Below are 19,543 nucleotides of genomic sequence, written 5' to 3'. Positions count from 1 at the left end.
TCCATACATTAAAGGTGCAGAAGTTTTCTTTTGACAGTCAGGTTTTCAACACTGACATCGTCTTGTCAGAGTAACCAACTTTACAGAATGACTTGCAAGAACAGTAAATTTTTTTAGTCGGATATAATTTGAATAATCTTCAGTAATTTACTAGTTCAAAGTTTAAAGAAAAACTAATTCCTTATAAAAGAAGAGAAAATGTGTTCATCAGAGAAGTGTTGCTTTAGCAAACAGCAAAATATTTCAAAATAATCCAGCAGAAAAGAGACTTGAGGTTGTATGAAAGGTAAAATACGATTTGCATAGTATTAACATAAAGGTTCAAAATTAAAATTTATAAAACAAACTAATAGTTTTTACTTACAACAGCTCAGGAAAAATTATTCCTGCTGCTGCAAAGACAGTTTAGCATTCCTGATTTTGTGATTTTAATACTTATGCATTATTTTTCACAATAATAAATGTTGATGGATGATAGACGATAGACTAACTATTGCAATAACCGATTATATTGTTGTTTTGAGACCATTTTCAATTAATATATTAATAATGGCATTATAATGTAAGTTCACCCTCTCAAAGACCAATAAACTTTAATTTTCTAAAGAACTCTGCACACCATATAACTGGATGATATCTTAAATATCCAAAATAAAACCCGACAACCAAAACCAATGAATACAACTGAAATAAAAACCTGCATACGACCACAACAATAAATAAGATGAATTATAATGTCTCTGTAAACAAAACATAATACTCATCAGAATGGAAATGATCAAACTCATTTTAATTTATCATCCGATTGATTAACTGCAGACACGAGGACAGTAAGAGATCATAGACGACTGAGTCAATACTTAATATTTCTCCTGAGTTACAGATTTAATCTACTGATAATATTTTACTGATTCATTCAGTAAAATATTGGAACATTTAAAAAATCAAGACTTTAACTCAGAGATCAATCCAGTTTCTGAGCGTTTCTGTCCGGTAACTTTCAGATGCTCCCTGCTCCAACACACCTGAATCAAAGAGCTGATTTCCCTCATCAGCAGCCACTCAGCCCTGCAGAGGCCTGCTAACGAGCCGTTCTCTTGATTTATGTGTTCTGGAGGAGGGATTCATCTCAGAGTTGCAGAATAGTAGCTGTGGAGGCCTGGAGGTCAGCTTGAAACCAAACCATTGTCCAAGCCAACGACAGAAGTCAAATTTGACCTTTCTGTCAGTTAGAGACATAAAAAGATGATTTGTGAAGCAACATCAGCATCTTTCATCGCTAATGTCCTGTTTATTGGAAACCTTTTTAACCTTCTGAATAACTTCTTTGCCTCGTTCACATGCTGCCTCATGTTGCTCCTCCACTCATCAGGCAGAATTGAGTGGTGGGTTATGTTGGTGCATTTTGATGCATTACACCTTCTGTCTTCTTTTTATAGACTAAAGTAATGTAAGTACAGGCTGGTTTACATGCCTTCGTCTGTTACTTCTAACATGCTACTAGCTACATTTCCATTACAAATATGCACAAATCTTTGTCTATACTTAACTAAAGTTGAAAAAACACAATTTCACAACTCAGAAGTTTCCATTAAATAAGGAATTTAATGACAATTACAGTGAATAAGCTTGTTTACACAATAAGGGATTAAAAATAATGACAGCAATGGATGTAAATAGCTAAATGAAATGTATATATATATATATATATATATATATATATATATATATATATATATATATATATATATATATACATATATATTTATTGAGCCATAGAGCTCTATCATTATCTGTCAGACTTCAGAGGAGACGTCTGCGTCTTATTCAGGCGTTGGAGCGACAAACTCCACATACTTTGGAGTAACTACATGTGCAGCGTTTTAGAGAATTTTAGACGCCGATTCAGAAAGTTTGAATAAACTCTGATGTTGTGAAAGCTCTGGTGGATCCAGCTGCACAATGTCTAAAAAAAAACTAAAACAAAATCAAACCATCATCTTCCTCCTACCACCACTTCCTGTCATCTTCTTCATCGTTTTGACCAGACTGTTGATCACGTGACTCGAGTGAAGCAAAAAAGTGTTTCAATGTGTCTGAAAAACCTCCTCGCAAAAACTTTTTTTTAATGAACTTTTTTATTTAATTGCCGTGTTTCCATTTGTGATTTCAGTTTGCACCATTTTATGTTTAATTTTATGGGTCTCAACTTGAGAACCAGAAGAAACACACTCACACAAAACCGAGCTTCACATTTCATTCTCAATTTAAATCAGATCTCACTTTTAGACAACCTGCTGCCTCTCCTCATACTCTGCACAACAGCAGGTAGAAGAAGAGACAGAATTTATAAATGTGGATCTCTGATCAAATTAGGCCCACGTGCGCCAGAGGAACAAAGCTCTCCAGCTCCACCTCTAACCCAAATGCACACACACACTGACAGCTTCTAATTGTATTAACCCCCTCCCTCCTCTCTACACACGTACATGCATCCACTTTCTTTGAGGTGGTGCCTTGGCACAGCACGCCACAGATTGCTGCAACACAAGGCACCAACTTCAAATAGCAAAGGAGGACCCTTACTGGAGAGGAAGTGTTGCGATCCAGGGCCAAAGTCTCTGTGTGCATCCTGGAGCTGCTTCAGCCGCTCCTCAATGGAGCCCTGAGGACACACACAAAGACACGCACAAAGTTAAATCAAAGACACTCCTGCTGCTCCTCATCACAAGCCTCCACAATTGGAAAACAAACACGCACACAGGCTACTTGCTTCGTCTCTATCAGCCAACTGCTGAATGTAAAATTAGCTGGGGTTTTATTTGTTTGGGATTTTTTTCTCCAGCTCCTGAAAGCAGCAGGTAGAAAATGAAGACAGAGATTAGAAAATTATTTGTTATGTGAAAAGTACAGCAGGCTGCAGAGTCGTGTGGTGGAGAGCTGCAGAGAGAAAGCGTTAAATGTTGCGTCAATAACCATGGAGTCTGAGTTGACAGAATTAAGCTTGACATGGTTTAAAAAAAAACTTTAATATTTGGTAGGTTTCCCACCAAATGAGATTTAGCCTGTCTAATCCCAGTTTATGTGAAAAGTATTGGATTTGGCACATGAATCCATGTCAGCCTCTTCAAACAATGGGAGGTAAATCCACTCACTGTGAAGTGAGTAGGCAGACAAAGTAGAAGGAGAAAAAGATAAAGATTAAATAGACAATGCTCTTAAAAACTAAGAACCTGATTTCAGTGAACATCTATCAGACCAGGAAATTCAAAAATGAAATCTAGAGCTCGATTTAAATTGTTTTAGACTAATAGAGAGCACCGTCGTTGCGCCTGGGAGATGTTACTGCCAACTTTGCTGTGTTCTACGATCTATTTGCTCTACAGGCAATTTAGCCAGGCATAAGGAAGACAAATGACTAAATTATCCGTGAACGGCAAATATTAGCAAAACAAATTTGGACAAACCATAATAAACGGTGTTCAATCTGGTGCAGCAATTAAGCATTTAACATTTCAATTAGAATAGAACTGACACCAAAGAGAAAGGTGACTTCATTCTGCTGCCACTGCAAATACATTGTACAATACTATCACATTTCTTCCACTTCAAGTCCATACATTCAGACCTTTTTGAGTCATTTTAAAGCTTTTCTTTGGACTTTTGTTGATTTTGCATTAAATTAAGAGTCAGGCCTAACAGAGCGTAGAGTAGTGGGAGAGTTGAGGAAAAGAAAATCTTTTGGGATAAATATCAGCTGAAGCTTGTGTTTAATGTGTCTTTGGGATCATATTTGTTTCTGTATTAATTCTGTTATCTTTTGTATTTTTTAAGATTCAACTGCACTGTAAATCCTTTGGAGGTGATTTAACTAAAAAAAATGCAATTTAAGTTAACAAGAAAATTCTTTTGTTTTTAACTTAGAAATTAAAAATCATGAAGTTGATTTAAGTCGTGTAAACGTCGTTTTTTAAGTTAATTAATCTTAAATTGTGAGTTTTTTAACTTAATGCTGCAATTTAAACCTCATAATAACTTCACGATATACAAGAACAAATTTCCCTCACCTAGTTCAAGAGCCACATTTCTCTGTTGTTTTCTCTTTCATATTTTGGTCCGTCTGATGTTGTACTTTTTAAATATTAAATGATTGATAGTTTGATCAGTTACTCAGTACTTGAGTAGATTTTTTACCAAATACTTTTTTACTTGAGTAATTTCTTGGATGGCTACTTTTTACTTTAACTTGAGTAAAAATATGTTGAAATATCGCTACTTTTGAGTACTTTTGAGTATTTTTTCCGTACTTTACCCACATCTTGGAATAGGTCGGATTGTTAGCAAATGATGAACAGAAAAATGTAAAATGTATCTATAAAGGATTACTGTTTTAGTCAACCTGGAACAAAAAGGCAAATTATTAGGCTGAATCAACTTTTAACATAAATAAGAATCAGCCAATGAAATGGGAGCGTCTAGCCATGCTGAAGATGATTGGCTGAAGTTCAAACTGAAGAAAGAAAAAGATTTAGGTGACTTTGTTTGTGCCGGATGATCTCGTCTGACTATTTCAGAAACTTTTAATCCACAGAGATTTTCCCCCTGAGCCATCATTTATGCTTAGGGTTAGAAAAACAGAAAAAACAGAAGGCAATTAGCTGGATGAAATTGCCTTGCTAAGGTCAAAGGTGAGCCGTCATACTGCGTTGTATGGGAAAATGTTTCTTTTGGTTTTCATCACAATAAGCAAAAACACCCAGGTCTATTCTGTACACAGTCACCAATGTCAATGTAAAACTCCAAATATATACATATTTAAAGAGCCTGAGTGGAAACGTGTTTATATATTCTGAACTCCTTGGTGCAGAAAATTGACTGAAAATCAATTTATTCACTGCATTGTTATGTTTGTTTGTGTAAGGTTGAGATGGAACTGCACCTGAAAACGGACCTTTATTAACCAGATTATCAACACAAAAAGACAATCAAAACTATCAGATGAATTTATTACCCCGTGAAAATAACTCAGAAATAATACAAATAGTTTGGATGTAGTTTTTCTTTATCTCCTTCCAATGGAAAGTTTCTGTTTATATCTTAGAAGGGATGAAATTTAAAGTTTTGGGGGAAAAAATACATATCTGCTGGGAAATATAGATCCAAGACAGCATTTTTTTACCATAATAATAAAAGCAAAAGCTATAAATAAAGGGTTTTATCTTGAGGCACACAGATCACCTAACTGAGAAGAAAAGAAATAAGGGGCTAACCTGTTTTAAAAGGAGAATGAATGGATTAGACTTTCAATTTGTTCTATTTTTGTAGCTCTACAAATGTCAGCCTCAAAGGACTTTTCAAGGAAATGCTGAAAGGGGATGAAGACATCTTCGAAGCAGTCTCTACAGACCCTGAGTGTCTGCAAAATGTTAATGGTTCAGCTGCGAAGCTGTTTGAATCTGAACCTAAAGGGACAGAGAAACTTAGAGGTAAATCTGCCCACATGTTGACCAAGTTTTGATCAGTGATGGCATGATTACTTAGAAAAAGTAACTTTAATCAGATTACTGATTACTCCTTGAAAGAGTAACTTAGATTACTGACTACTTGATTTGGAAAGAAACTAAGTTACATTAAAAGTAACTTTTTAGTTACTTTCAGCTCCGCCTCCAGTGAAAATCACATTGAGCTTTGCCAATGCTTAATTGTAAGCTATTTTACAATGGCAACATCAACAATGTGTCACCACTGATAAGGTTGAACTGAAGAGCAGATTGTTTAATGCAGGGGTCTCAAACTCAGGTCCTCGAGGGCCGCAGTCCTGCAGTTTTTAGATGTGCCACAGGTACAAAACACTGGAATGAAATGGCTTAATTACCTCCACCTTGTGTAGATCAGTTCTCCAGAGCCTTAATTATTCTATTCAGGTGTGGTGCAGCAGAGGCACATCTAAAAGTTGCAGGACTGCAGCCCTTGAGGACTGGAGTTTGAGACCCCTGGTTTAATGGTTACAACAGTACAAAAAAAAACGTGAGTAATTTGTGTGGTCCTCTGTTGTCTGGAAAACTCTAACAAGGACTTTAAAACAAAATGCGCGGGCGTGCTGAGGTGGCGTAGGGGATAGCACGACCCACATTTGGAGGCCTTGAGTCCTCGACGCGGCCGTCGCAGGCTCGATTCCCGGACCCGGCGACATTTACCGCATGTCTTTCCCTCCTCTCCTTCCCCCTTTCCTACTGTCATATAAGGGACACTAGAGCCCACAAAAAGACCTCCTGGTGGGGGAAAAATAAATAAAAAAAGCGCATCTCCCTCCATTGTTTACATTTCTGTCGCATAGAGACGTCGGTCAGTCCACAAGACGCGTAGAGGAAATAAGATTAAATTACAAAAGTAGACAGTAACACACAGTAATGCAAAGTGATTTCAATACGTAACTGTAGTCTGACTACTGGATTTGAAATAGTAACGCGTTAGATTACTCGTTACTGGAAAAAGTGGTCGGTCACTGGTTTTGGTCTACATGTGGACCAAAACTTTCTGACAGAACATTAAAATGTCGATTTATTTGTAAGGGTTGCAAATCAAACATGGGCAAATTTTGAGCTACAAAAACTCTTTGAAAGCAGAAGAAAGTTAGGATGCAAAATGGGAGGCAGGATATTAATTTCTACAAACTTTCCAAGTGGTTTAAAATGACTATTATCTGAAAAGAAAAGCAGGGAGAGTAAAAAAAGCGCAGGCTGACCTGTCAGGCTGTGAAGAATGATGTCATGAAGGTTATCTAATGTGAGCAGGATGTTTTAACAGCAGGTGAAAGCTGAGAGGGTTTTATTGTGTTTGTAGGAGCAGAGACAGTCTGCTGACAGTGGATGCAGCTGATGCTTGAAAAACGCTGCAGCTTTCCCTGCTAGTGCATCCATCCAATCAGCTCAGCAGGGAGGGGAAGTGAAGTCCACTTCAATGTTTTAAAGGCTTTAAGGGTAAGTGCCTCAGATTCAATGAAGTATTGCCCTCAATTTGTAAGTGCATTTTCAAGCAAACATCAGTTTTTACCGCTCCTCTAAGGTATTCTGGAGTGTCACTTTTAGATTATTTCTGCTTTATGACATGCATCACCCTGCTGCAGCTTTAAATGTTTGCATTTTATGATCTGTTGTCATAAATAGATCTACGTTCTCAGTAGCAACACTACAAAACTGTGTGATTTTGAAAAACTTTTTCGATTTTGACCAAGCAAAACGAACCAAAATCTCACCTCGGAAATCCAATCAAATCTCTAATGGAAGATTTTTATATGGAAATTCCTAAAGTTCAATTCATCCTTATCAAAGCAGGACTTAAAAGAGAGTCCATGCTTGCTTTTAACAACCTGTTAATATTACTATCGCGTAGCTCGACTGATGATTCCCAAAGCAGAAGCACTCAGCGACATAATTTATTAAAGATATGCGCAAAATGCAAAAAATTAGTCAAAGTTATGACGTGCTGTGCAGTTCAAGAGGGTAAAACTGATGCTAAAAGCAGGCAGTAATATTACATTAAAATAAAGATTTTTTTTTAATATTATTCAGCTGAAAAAATCTTAGCAAGTATAAAACAAGTAATTAGCAAAAGTGGTATAAAGTGAAACATTTTACAACAGAATTAATGATTGAATTTGAAATGAAGAGTAATAACATTTACACAGTTTGTGCTTCAAAGTCTTTCCCTGCCTCTGTGTTTATCATACTGATGATATTTCTCATTTGGTTGAAAAGTTGAACTTTGTTCTAAAACAAAAAAAAACAAATTTTAAACAAACAGCTTGTAAAGGCAGTTCTTCTGCTGATATGCTGAACGGTTAGTTAGGAAGTTCTGAGAATGAAAAATCTACTCCAAGAGATTCATGGAGCAATTATCAGAACCATTAACAGGTGCTAAATATCTGCCAACTTAAATTTGGATGCGCTTATATTTCTGAAACCACAGGCAACAGTAAAAATAGAAAATGCTAAGCAAACAGAGTCTCTCTGGACTCAATGTTTTTCCACAACACTAGGAAAAAAATAAGAGATCACTTTAAATGATCAGTTTCTCCGATTTTATTCTTTATAGGTTTATGTTTGAGTAAAATGAACATTGTTCTTTTATTCTATGAACTACTGACAAAATGTCTCTGAAGTTCCAAGCAAAAATTTTGTATTTATTAGCAGAAAATGAGAAATGGTCAAAATGAGAAAAGATGCGGAGCTTTCAAACCTCAAATAATGCAAAGAAACCAAGTTCATATTCATTTAGAAACAACAATACTAATGTTTTATCTCAGAAATCAGTATTTGGTGAAACAACCAGGAGGTTTTCAGTGGGGTTCAGTGCAGGGGCTCTCCATTTTTTCCAGAACTGTAGATCAGCTGTTATGCATGCATGTAGGAGAAAGTCTGCTGTTGTGTTTATCTGTGCATTACGGCCAAAGCAAACAGAGTTGGATTCTCAGATCAGAGCTTTTCAAGTCCTGAAAGCTTTGAAAAATACCGTCTGCTGAAATCAGATGGTAATTTTGACAGAGAATGTATCCAGCACTCTGCAACAGAAGCCAGAGACACTTTTCTTATTAATAAATGTTATTTATCTTTGAATAAATCTAAGGAAGATTTATTTAATGTAATCTGTATTTTTTAATTAGAAAAATCATCATCTCAATGAGAGAAATGTTTGTTTGTTCTATTTCTATCAGTTCTTCACCAGCTGAACTGAGGTCACTCATCAGATGATACAAAAAATGATGTAAATTTCTTTATAGAGCATTAAAAGAGATGAACATGCAAAAGATTTTCAAAAATGGATTGAATTGTGAATTCCTCCCACAGAGTTAAAATTTAGAGAAAGAGTTGAAAGCCTGAGATTCTGAAAGACATTCTTCAGACAGAACCAAGAGGAACCGGACCACAACGAATGGTGCAACTTATTGACATGAAAGGTTTTCATTTTGTACTGATGAAGGTGCCTGGGCACCTTTAGAGCCCCAGATATTACACCTGCGCATTCTGCAGGAAAACGTGCTGCTGGCAGCATCAAACCTGCCAATAAACTACCTGAAGCACTTTCCATCTGCTGTTGAGATGCTCCAGGGCCCGGGCGTTCTCCATCGACAAATGGACATCAGAGATTGCCAGCTGGTGGGCCAACTCATTGACCTGCTTCATGCCCTCCTTCACCTGCGAGAGTTCCTCCTTGAACAGCTGCAGGAGCCAGAAAGAGAACAAAAAGAGGCACAAAATGGTGCATAGAGGAAACAATAACCATAAATGTAAATATCAGAAAAAAATACTTTAACTTAGCTAATACTTGACTAATCAAAGAAAAGATTTGATAACACTTTATGTGAAGGGTTGAGAAAAAGACTGGCATGACACTGTCATAAACATGAAAAAGTCTTTGGTAAATAATGACACTTTTAAAGCAACTTTGATTACAGGCGACACTTTAAGACAAAAATTGCATTAAGATGGTCACTTTTAATGCAAAGTTGTACTAAAAGTTGAATTATAATGTAATTATTTACTGAATTAACCTTCATGACAGCCAAAAGTATTCCTGAAGACTTCTTGTTTAAGACAGCGTCACGTCAGTCTTTTGCACACCACATCAAATAAAGTGCCATCAAATCATTTTTTAATTTCTCCATTGCACAAACTTTTGTACAGCATCAGTGAGCTAACATCTGGAAATCAAAGCAAATTAATGCTAATCACTACAGATATCTGCCTAAAAACGAATAGACTGACAGAAAACCATCTGATCTCAGAAAGAAACAGGATAAATCATATAAAAGTAATGAAGGTCAACAGAACCGACGGCTCATAAATTTGTCTGGAAACATTTTAAAACAACAAAGCTGATTTAAAGTAAGAAAAAAAAACAGGTTTACCACCTGAATTTTTATTTTTGCTAAAGTCTTTGTTCTGTACTGGCGGTGAAATATACGTTTTGTAAGGGTTGCAGAAGATAAAGTCGCTACAAAATCAAACACATGTAATATGTGAAGGTTCAGAAAAGGAGAATAGAGTGACATTCATTACTGCTTCAAACTATCCCTGACTTTTATCCAAGAGCCAAGGTTTGCCAGGGATCTTTTAAAGCATTCATGATCAATATTTCTTCAGGCTTTGTGAAGGTCTTTTTAAAAAGTTCTTCTTTAATATTTTGAGGGCTTCGGCTGCTATTCATAACAGACGAATAGCCCCTAAAAGACATTTTTTAACAAATAGGAAACATTTCAGCTACGATGTGACAAAACAGTCTGAGCACCATCCTTCAGTAGATCACTGAGTTAGTTAACGTTATCTTAGAGCCGCCTTGTTGAAAAACTATTGTTCATGTTGCTTTCTCATCACACAGATACAGAATAAACAAACACATGATTAATACTACTAAACAGCAGCAGCAAGATTACATGTTTGAAAGAATGTGGAAACATTCTCAAAATAAGGGTAGCTTTTCCTGTACAGAAAATAAACAGGTTTAATGTCACCACAGTAACTTGAGACATTTTCTAGTGCCATGTTGCTAAACATTTTGATCAATTTATGACTTATTCTGACCTCTATCTCCAAATATTACTTGCAACTTGACGTCCTATGGACCCGTTTCTCAGCACACATTCAGTGAAAGAGCGTCATTGTGAAACAGACACTAAGTGTCTTATTGGAGCACTTTCTAAATAACATCTAAGTGCCTTTATTCTACAATGATAGCAAATATTGAGAAATAAAATGAGGCTGGAGGCATCATCTGGATTAAAAGAAATTGATGAAAAGCCACTGAGTGCAACACTTCATTCCTTTATTCATTTACAAATTTATCTTCACTTGCTGCTGTGTCATCAATTTGCAGCATTACTTCTGTGATCAACGTGAACATTTTAGAGTAGTGCTATTATTACATCTATGCTAACCCAATAACGGCTGACAAAAGAGTATTATACACGATTTTAAAAATTGTTTTTATGACTGTCTAACTGTGAGTCCAACGTACAATTTAATACTCAACATGATTGCATGGCTTAAGCCTAAAAGAAAACCAGGCAAAAGTGAAAAGAGGAAAATTTTAACTTCACATAATTTATATTTTAGAAGACGATTCACAGGCTGGAAAAGGTTGATGGGGCTGAAACGGCTCCAAGTAAGTGATGGAGCTTTGCAAAAATATTTTTACTATTTGAATCAAATGTACTACATCTCAACACAAACTTCAGTATTTACTTATTGGTAATTTGAACCAACACAGAGCAGTGCATAATTGTGTTGGCTTGTGAAGCGATGAGCAGCGTAAAGATCAAGTAACAAAGCAGACGAGTCAGGAATAAAACTGTGGAGACGATAAAAGAAGAGTTAGATCATCAAACGATATCTCAAGCTTTGATTATTTCACGGATCACCGCTTGGTCGATTATTTTAAATTAAGAGAACGGTACCAATTCAAATGGCTGTTTAAAGTGACAAACCAGGTGAGAAGAGCATTAATCACAAATACAGACAAAAGGCCACCATGGGACATTTATTGGTCAAATCTGGCTGTTATAACAGAGTGAAAAGAATTAAAAAATTCTAGATTATAGTTTGTTTAATCTTAAAGCTACAGCAAATGTGGGAAAAGGTGTTCGAGTCAAAGGAGACAAATCTTTTTTATGGAAAACTTAGAGTGGACATGAAATATAAAATTAATCATAGGGATGATTTGATGTAAATTTTATTGAGAATCTGTGGCAAGGCTTGAATAAGGATATTTAGAGATGCTAAGTGTCCAGTCTGACTGTGTTTCAGTGTTTTAACAGAGGAATATGCAAAAACGAATCCAGATATAAATAACCGGCAGAAATCCACACAAAAAATGAATCCAAATGTTTTACAAAGTGCTGATTCAAGAAAGCATTGAATCCAACACAGTTTTTTATTTATAAAATATTTTAATAACCTTGTAATTTTTTTTTTCTTTCACGTCATAACTATGCACTACTTTGTATTGATCACCAATACATTCTCAATAAAACACATTAAAATTTATTTTTGTTAAGTCGGGACAAAATGTGATTAGTTTACATCTTACAGAGATAAGATGTAAATTTCAACACCTTATGTAGATATTATCAGACAAACAGGCAAAACCTGAAGGAAATAATGTGAGAAAATTCTCAATTTTGTCATTTTCATCATAAGAAAAGATGAAAAGACGCAACAACAAACCTACAGCTATTTCTGTATCTGTCAGAAAGCAGCGTTTAAAGAGTCAAAACAAGTCCTGTAAAGACGCCACAGGTTTATTTTAGCATCTTTCGGTAGATGAATGTATATGTGCATGTGTCACTGTGAGGCTGAGAGGAGGAAACCTGACAAGCCTTCCCTGAAGAATTGGGCCCAAACACGTGCTGGTTGTGACAAGAGTCCAAACAGTGACATGATTTTAGTGAAGGGTCCTCAGTTATAATGAACAGTGCCAAGCAATTACAGGCGGCAGCGGCACTAGGCACTCAATAATGACTAAACCAATGACCTGTCATTTGTTTAACAACCTCTGCTCGGAGAAGGATCGTAACCCGCGCCGCCTCGCAGCGTCAATTTGAAGCGGTGCGTCCTTGTCATCGTCTCACATCGTAACTGCTCTGACAGGCATATTTATGCAGGCAAACAAACATTTTGAAGCAAAACTGCATGATACAGATCTGAAATATTCATGCAGGAAACATCGTTTCTGTGCTCTTGGAGACCAAAACTTGCCGTCTTTAAAACTTGCGGTGTATCAAAGCTTATTATTTGTAAGCATTAGTCTATAGGTAAAATAGTTTTGGAACAGTTTAAGTGTGAGTGTTGTGTCTTTAGCACAACCTTGGTGGCGTCAATGTGGTCCTGCAGCGAGTCGATGAAGAGGTCGCCAACAGGCTCCCAGGCGTCCCTCACGCCCTCTGCCTGCTCCAGGGCCCCCGCCAGCTCCTCCATGGCTGCCTGGATCTGCAAAAGGCGCTCCAGTGTCCTCTCCATGTGTCTGCAGGGTTTGTTGAAATTACAGTTAAAATCTGAGCTAAGAAAAGTTTTGGGCTAATGCAAACATGCAGTAAATCACAGAGATTTGTCAAAGTTTTTGGTTTTGTATTTTTGGGGGTCAGGGTAGGATGTGTTGCTTTTTACAGAATCTATCAGTTTTACTGGCTAAATCTGAGCAAAAATGAAGGAGCTTGTCGTTCATATGCTCACAACGTACAGACACCAGTAATAATTGTTACCAACATAATTTTCTTACAAAAGAAAGAATGTATCAACAGAAAGTATCTGTGTTTTACAACCAAGTTTTAACAAAAGGTAAAACCAAGTGTATCCAGAGACTGAAAAGCAAACTTTGCTGAACCTCAATCAGCTTTTATACTTTTTTAAACTTGGCTAAATATAGCGAGCGTTTTGAAACAAAGTGACCCAAAGCCTGTTCTTATTACTGAAAATAAATTTATTCAATCGAGTCCAAAAGAAACTGAAAACTAGATTTCTTCTTTTAATACAGCGTATGTGCAAAATTAAGTAGCAAGTTTATGCCAAAAAAACCTTTAAAAAATGTAATTTTGAGAATAATCTCAGAAATTTTGTAGAAAAAAATCTAATGTTTATATTAATTTCAGAAATTTCTACAGCAAAACCTTGCAAATATCTGAATTTCCAATGCTGAAAATTTCTTTTGAAAATTTCTTTAGGAAAGTGGAAATTTACTCCCTTTTTCTATCTACAATCCCCGTAATACACCGTTGTAAAAATTGATTTCACGTTTTGAATCTACAATAGATACCGAACTACCTTATTTGCCTGATTTTAGGAATGCTTTTATTTTTTTTTGGCCCACCACAATTTTTGATTCAACAATTTTGGCCCAGCTGGCAAAACGTTTGGAGATCCCTGCTCTAATGTAAGGAACAAACAGTTTTAAACACCCTGTAAAACAATTCTTATAACAGCAGAAGACAGTTGAATCTGCAATGAAGAAGTTGAACATGTAGGATTTTTATAGACTGTAAAAATGTAAATATCAGGAGTATTTACAGATATAAAGTGGATGACGATCGGCTCCTAGAGTCTGGAGCAGTTCTATAGGAAGACTGAAAGCAGGAATAATAAAATGACAGGCTGGTTTTATTTCAATTATTTCTTAATTCTGCAGTAATCGGGTCCAGATATGGTGAGTGAAATAAAACTCACCTTTGAAAAATGACAATTAAGATAGAAGCAGTTTGTTCTTTGACATAGAGCCAGGTTGGTTTGGAAAGTTTTTTTTCTGACAATAAAATTAGTTTAATGATCTGAAACATTGGGAGATTTTTATTCCTTTAACTGAGAGGCGCAGAGATGGTGGAGGTAAAAACGCGATGAGTTGGAGAAATGATTAACGAGTAATAGGAAAATTATGCTCTTCTTAACATTCTTTTAATTTCTTGGGGATTTAATAGTTCATAATTTTGAGTGCAATTTAGCAGAAAGGCAGAATAAAGTTGAATTACTGTAATCTCAGAAGGATCTATTTGCAGAGAGAGAACGAAGCGTCTGACCTGTGGCGATCCACGCAGCGAGCGGTCAGTTTTTCCCACAGGTCACTCGCCACGTTCGCCTGCTTCCACACAGATCGGCTCACGTTCAAAATCCGTCGCCGTGGAGACACCTCTGCAGAAGACAGAGAAAGGTAAATAAAGCATCAACATAGGAAAGCAGTAAGAGTGTGGAGGACATAGCTTTACAATGATTGGTAAGAGAAGTGTGACAGCAAAGAAAAGAGTTGGAAAAGTTTAATGAAAACAGGGCAGATGGGTAACGAGGCAAAAAAAAAAAAAAAGAAGAAATAGACGTGGGAGTGGAGAAATAGTGAAACACACTGCATTATTGATCTGAGCAGATGGTGCTGTAGAGCTGGTAAACTGGAGGTAATTGGTCCCGACCCGGACCCTTTCCCTAAACTTGGTATGACGCCAGAGGACAGATCACTGCTAATAACAATTAATGGAGGATTTCACCTGCGAGGGCCCTAATCAAACGAACTCTGAAGGGGAAAATGAGTGTGACATTTCGGCTGGCGCAGCAGTTGGCATATAGCATGAAGGGAGCAAACCTTTTCCATCGGTCAGGGTCTCCTCAGGCTCCTGGAAGGGGTGCTGAGCCAGAAAGGCCTGGGCTGACTCCAAAACCGAGTAGATGAAGGGCCCGCGAGACTTGACATCCTCCATAAACGCCTGCAGGGGAAAGGAAGAATAAAATATAAAAACAGTCTTTAAGCTGAAGGATAGAAGTAGAAAATGATGAGTCGTGAAGGCAGAGTGCAACTTTTATCTTTAAATGAAATAACCTCATCAAATAAATGAGTTGAATTTTAAACTAACAACCGGTGGATGATGAAAGATTACCATAAAATATTTTGAGGATCAAATTATGTACTACCAATCACAAATGGAAATAAATATATTAACATAAATTAAATCAATTTGGATTTCCAAGCATTTCTTGTTTAGAAGCAAAGAAATTACACTAATTGTTTTTCACCATTTATCAAAATCTGGTCTAAATTTTGTGTTTAAGCTAAAATATTTTGAACAATACTTAAAATCTATTTATTATTATGACCACCAACTCTAGAAACTGAAAACTTCTATGAAAGAATAATATGTTTACTAAAATGTCAAATAAAGTTTATTTGCACACCGTATTTAAGCAACAAGGCAGTTCAAAGTGCTTTACATTATAAAAATACAAAATCATAAAAACACAGTCAACAATTGAAGCATTACATTTTGCTGTTGTCACACATCAAATATGTTAATTAATGTTTAATATATTATGTTTCAAAGCAACTCTAAACAGGTGGGTTTCAGTCTGGATTTAAGGGAACTGTGTTTCAGCAGTTTTGCAGTTTTCTGGAAGTTTGTTCCAGATTTGTGGAACAAACTTTGTGCTGTGCATAGAAGCTGAATACTGTTTCTCTATGTTTGGTTCTGGTTCTGGGTATGCATAGCAGAACCAGAACCAGAAGACCTGAGAGGTCTGGAAGGTTCCCACAACAACAGCAGATCTTTAATGTGTTCAGTGATTTATAAAGTAATAAAAATATTTTAAAGTCTATTCACTGAGCTGCAGAGAGCCAGTGTAGAGACTTTAGATCTGGTGTGATGTGCTCCATCTTCCTGGTTTTAGTCAGAATGCCAGCAGCAGCGTTTTGGATCTGATTGATTTTGACTAAAAATAAACACATGGATGAGTTTCTATAGATCCTGCTAAGACATTAGTCCTCTGATTCTGGAAATGTTCTTCAGTTGATAGAAGGCCAATTTTATAACTGTCTTTATGTGGCTCTGAAAATTCAGGTCAGAGTTCATCAGTACACCCAGGTTTCAGGCCTGATCGCTGGTTTTCAAGTTGTAACAACTGAAGCTGTGATTCTAGATCGTTGCTTTCTAGGTTCAAAGATAATAACTTCAGTTTTGTTTCTGTTGAGCTGGAGAAATTTATGGCACATCCACACATTTATCTGCTCTAAGCATCTGTTCTGTATACCATCATAAAAATGCGGAAATATTTTCAAATTAGAACCACAAATATTTTGATTTTTATTGCAAGAAATCACAAAAAGAATCGCAAAATCCTGGAGGGACTGAAAAGATTTTTAGTAATATTATTTAATTTTAGGAATTCACTGATATTTAACAGTTTGTGAACAGGTTTTACCAATACATTCTGGCACAACAGATCCTTCAAGAGTATCCATGATCTTGATTTGGCCCAAAACGAAAATGAGTTTGACACTTTATGCTGTAGAATCACTTAAAAGGTTTTGGCATACAAAAAACATCAACTTATCATAGTTGAGTGGTAGTCAAGTGTTTCTCCCCAAACCCCACTGCAGAGGAACTCGGCACTAGAGGCAGGTTATAAAACGGATTTGCCACTTTAATCCTGTTGTAGTTCGACCAAAGCATGTCACAGTATATAATAGCATCAAAAAAAATTGTGGTTCTTCTTCCTTACAGGAGAACCTACCTAACGCAGTAGCGCTGTCTGCTTGTGCAGAAAAGGAGAACAAATCCAGAGTGCAGATCATTTAGCCTCTGTTTACAGAAGTACCTGGTCTTGTACGCTAACAGTACTTCCTATGCAAATTACAGACGAGCAACTCCATTTGTGAGAAAACACACTTATGCCTTAACTTTCTGCTTTTCTCTTAAACCCAGAGCATCCCCTTGAGCCTAGAAGAGAGCCATTGTGTCAACTTTCTCCTTTCTTATTCACTAATCTTTGTTCTGTATGAAACACTCACTGCAGGTGCAAGACTTAGCACCGGGGATATTCCCCCTCTTCACAGTAATTTATTTAGGCGGAGCCAGCATGTTCAATCCTCTTACGGTATAAAGAGATTTACAATTTCAGCGAGGAAAAAAAGAAAAAATCTACATCAGTAGTTTGAATTGGAAACCCCAGCAGTGACACTGTTTTCGAGGCTTTTAACAAGAGCCCGACAGGCCCTGATAACGCCCGGAAAGTAGAGCTACACCGAAGCGCTGGCAAACACCAGCTGGCGCAGAGCAAACAAGCAAAAACCGTGTGACGACGCAAAGCTGGGGCGTGAGATAAAACTCCCAGTGCAACAGTCATGAAGTAAACCTGCCGTCTGTCTTTCTCCACTTCCTCCGCTGACATGTTTGCTCCAACCTCTTCACGCTCTTCCCATTTCTGTGTCCTCTTTTCATCCTCTCCAGCTCTCCATTCTTCCTCCGTCTATTTAGCTGCTTTGCTTCCCAAAAGAGGAGCTGAGCCATGGATTCTCTGAGCCAGCTGTCATGTTAAAACTTTAATTCCAGCAAAATTTCACACTCACAGGCTTCATCTTTGGTTGGAGGAACATTAAGAGGGAAGCCTTCAGATCAGATTAAGATACATTATGCATTGAATGGAGAGAAGTCGGGGGGATGAAATGGCTTCATTGACTTGGCTTAAACATGTTGATGGCATTAATTTCACTCGCTCTTGATGTTTCCTCTCAATGTATGATACATTTTCATCTCATTTTCCTATTTTACACAAGGCAGAGAATGTTGTACAGCTGAAACCCCTCCACAGCAGGACCGCTCTCTCATCATAACATCCAGACACACACACACACACACACACACACATCCATGCCACACTCGAAGACATTCCCCTCTTTCCAAACCCCCAAAACACACAGCGTAAACAACCTCACAAACTAATACTGTTGCACATGTGCTGGCACAGAAACGAAGTGAAGCACAGCGCAGACTCACAGAGTGACTGGAGAATAAATCCACTTACGATCAATAATTCACGTTTCTTAAAAAGGTTTAATTCTCCGTAGAAAACTGGGAGGCAATTTCCCTCGATGCTTTGTTGGAAAAGTTTTAGTTCGACCAGACACCCTGGGAGCAGAGGCATCACAGATTATACACGAGAGCTGAACTGAAAATGGGACAGAGAAAAGAGAAAGAGAGGAAGATAGAGAGAGAGGAGGGGAAAGGAGAGGAAGAATGGTGGCACTCCATGTAGTGAACTTGTGGGTTTATTCACAAAATCTCACATTTTAGACTCAAATTTCTATATTTTTTCTTGCATTTCTTCAGTAACAGTCTGCAGATTTGAGTAAAAAGTATTAACTTTGAACATAATCAATTGGTAATCAATGCATATCACGTGTAGATCTCACAAATAATGAATGTTAAACATGTCTAATAGCACCACTACTTTTGTTTAAAAATCTGCACATCTTGAACATATCAAATAAGAAATGGGGCAACCTAAAAAATAGTTGCATTTCCATTACAAATTTGTGCAAAAGTTTGAAGATATTCAGTTAATGTGAAAAAAAAAACAAAACAATTTTACAATTGTGGTATCTCTATTAGCCCTTTCCTGCATTAGTTCTGATCCTTAATGTCAGGATTTTTTTTTTCCAAAGTGCTTTTGATTTTCTTGAGGCATAAAAAAGGTGATTGTTTATAGGACTTTTATTTTCTAGGTGATCAGTTGTAATTTTCTCCAAACACAAAGTTGTTGTTTGGAAAATACATCTGTAGTGTTAGTCTTCAGGGGTTACTTTTTTTACCAGCAATATTAGAGGGACAAACTGGATATTCCTGATTTGCTTTTTCATCTGTCTGCCATATTTGATTTAACAAAATTGTTCCTGCACTTGCAGTGGATGGCCAGCAGTTGGTAGTGTATTGTACGATGCACTAGTGTCTACTTTAGTGGTCTCTGTGCATTTATAACATAAAAATCCACAAGAAACACAAAAAAAGAGGCTTTTAGATAGCGGTCCACTGCAGTGACCGTACAATGCCTGAAAGGGTTAAATAAGAATTAAACTCACACATAAATAGGTTTGTTCACATGAGAAGTCATTAAAAAACATGCAGCGCCGTTGTCCTTCAACCGCTTCCTGTTGTTTTCCTCTCTAATAAGATCCAAATGTTGATCACATGACTTCTACATCCATCCATCCATTTTCTGTTCACCCTTGTCCCTAATGGGGTCAG

At 36.9% G+C, this 19,543-nt stretch overlaps 1 protein-coding gene across 5 annotated transcripts in view; it reads right to left on the bottom strand.

Annotated features, from left to right (window-relative positions):
• Nucleotides 1-19,543, bottom strand: part of drp2 (dystrophin related protein 2) — a 168,792-nt gene that overhangs the window by 62,262 nt on the left and 86,987 nt on the right. For 4 of the 5 annotated variants that reach the window (XM_044127912.1, XM_044127914.1, XM_044127915.1 and 1 more), the window contains 5 exons: nt 15,115-15,235; nt 14,561-14,672; nt 12,861-13,017; nt 9,072-9,218; nt 2,587-2,665 (listed from right to left, as the gene is read on the bottom strand). In XM_044127912.1, coding sequence (XP_043983847.1) covers nt 2,587-2,665; nt 9,072-9,218; nt 12,861-13,017; nt 14,561-14,672; nt 15,115-15,235 — 616 coding nt within the window. Of the gene's footprint in view, nt 1-2,586; nt 2,666-9,071; nt 9,219-12,860; nt 13,018-14,560; nt 14,673-15,114; nt 15,236-18,323; nt 18,441-19,543 lie in introns of those variants that run through there. The other variant, XM_044127916.1, reaches the window with a different exon arrangement.

This window comes from Gambusia affinis, linkage group LG09 (genome assembly GCF_019740435.1).
Source record: "Gambusia affinis linkage group LG09, SWU_Gaff_1.0, whole genome shotgun sequence".
Lineage (NCBI taxonomy): Eukaryota > Metazoa > Chordata > Actinopteri > Cyprinodontiformes > Poeciliidae > Gambusia > Gambusia affinis.
The sequence above is the reverse complement of the archived record's forward strand: the minus strand, read 5'-3'. Positions and strand labels throughout refer to the sequence as shown.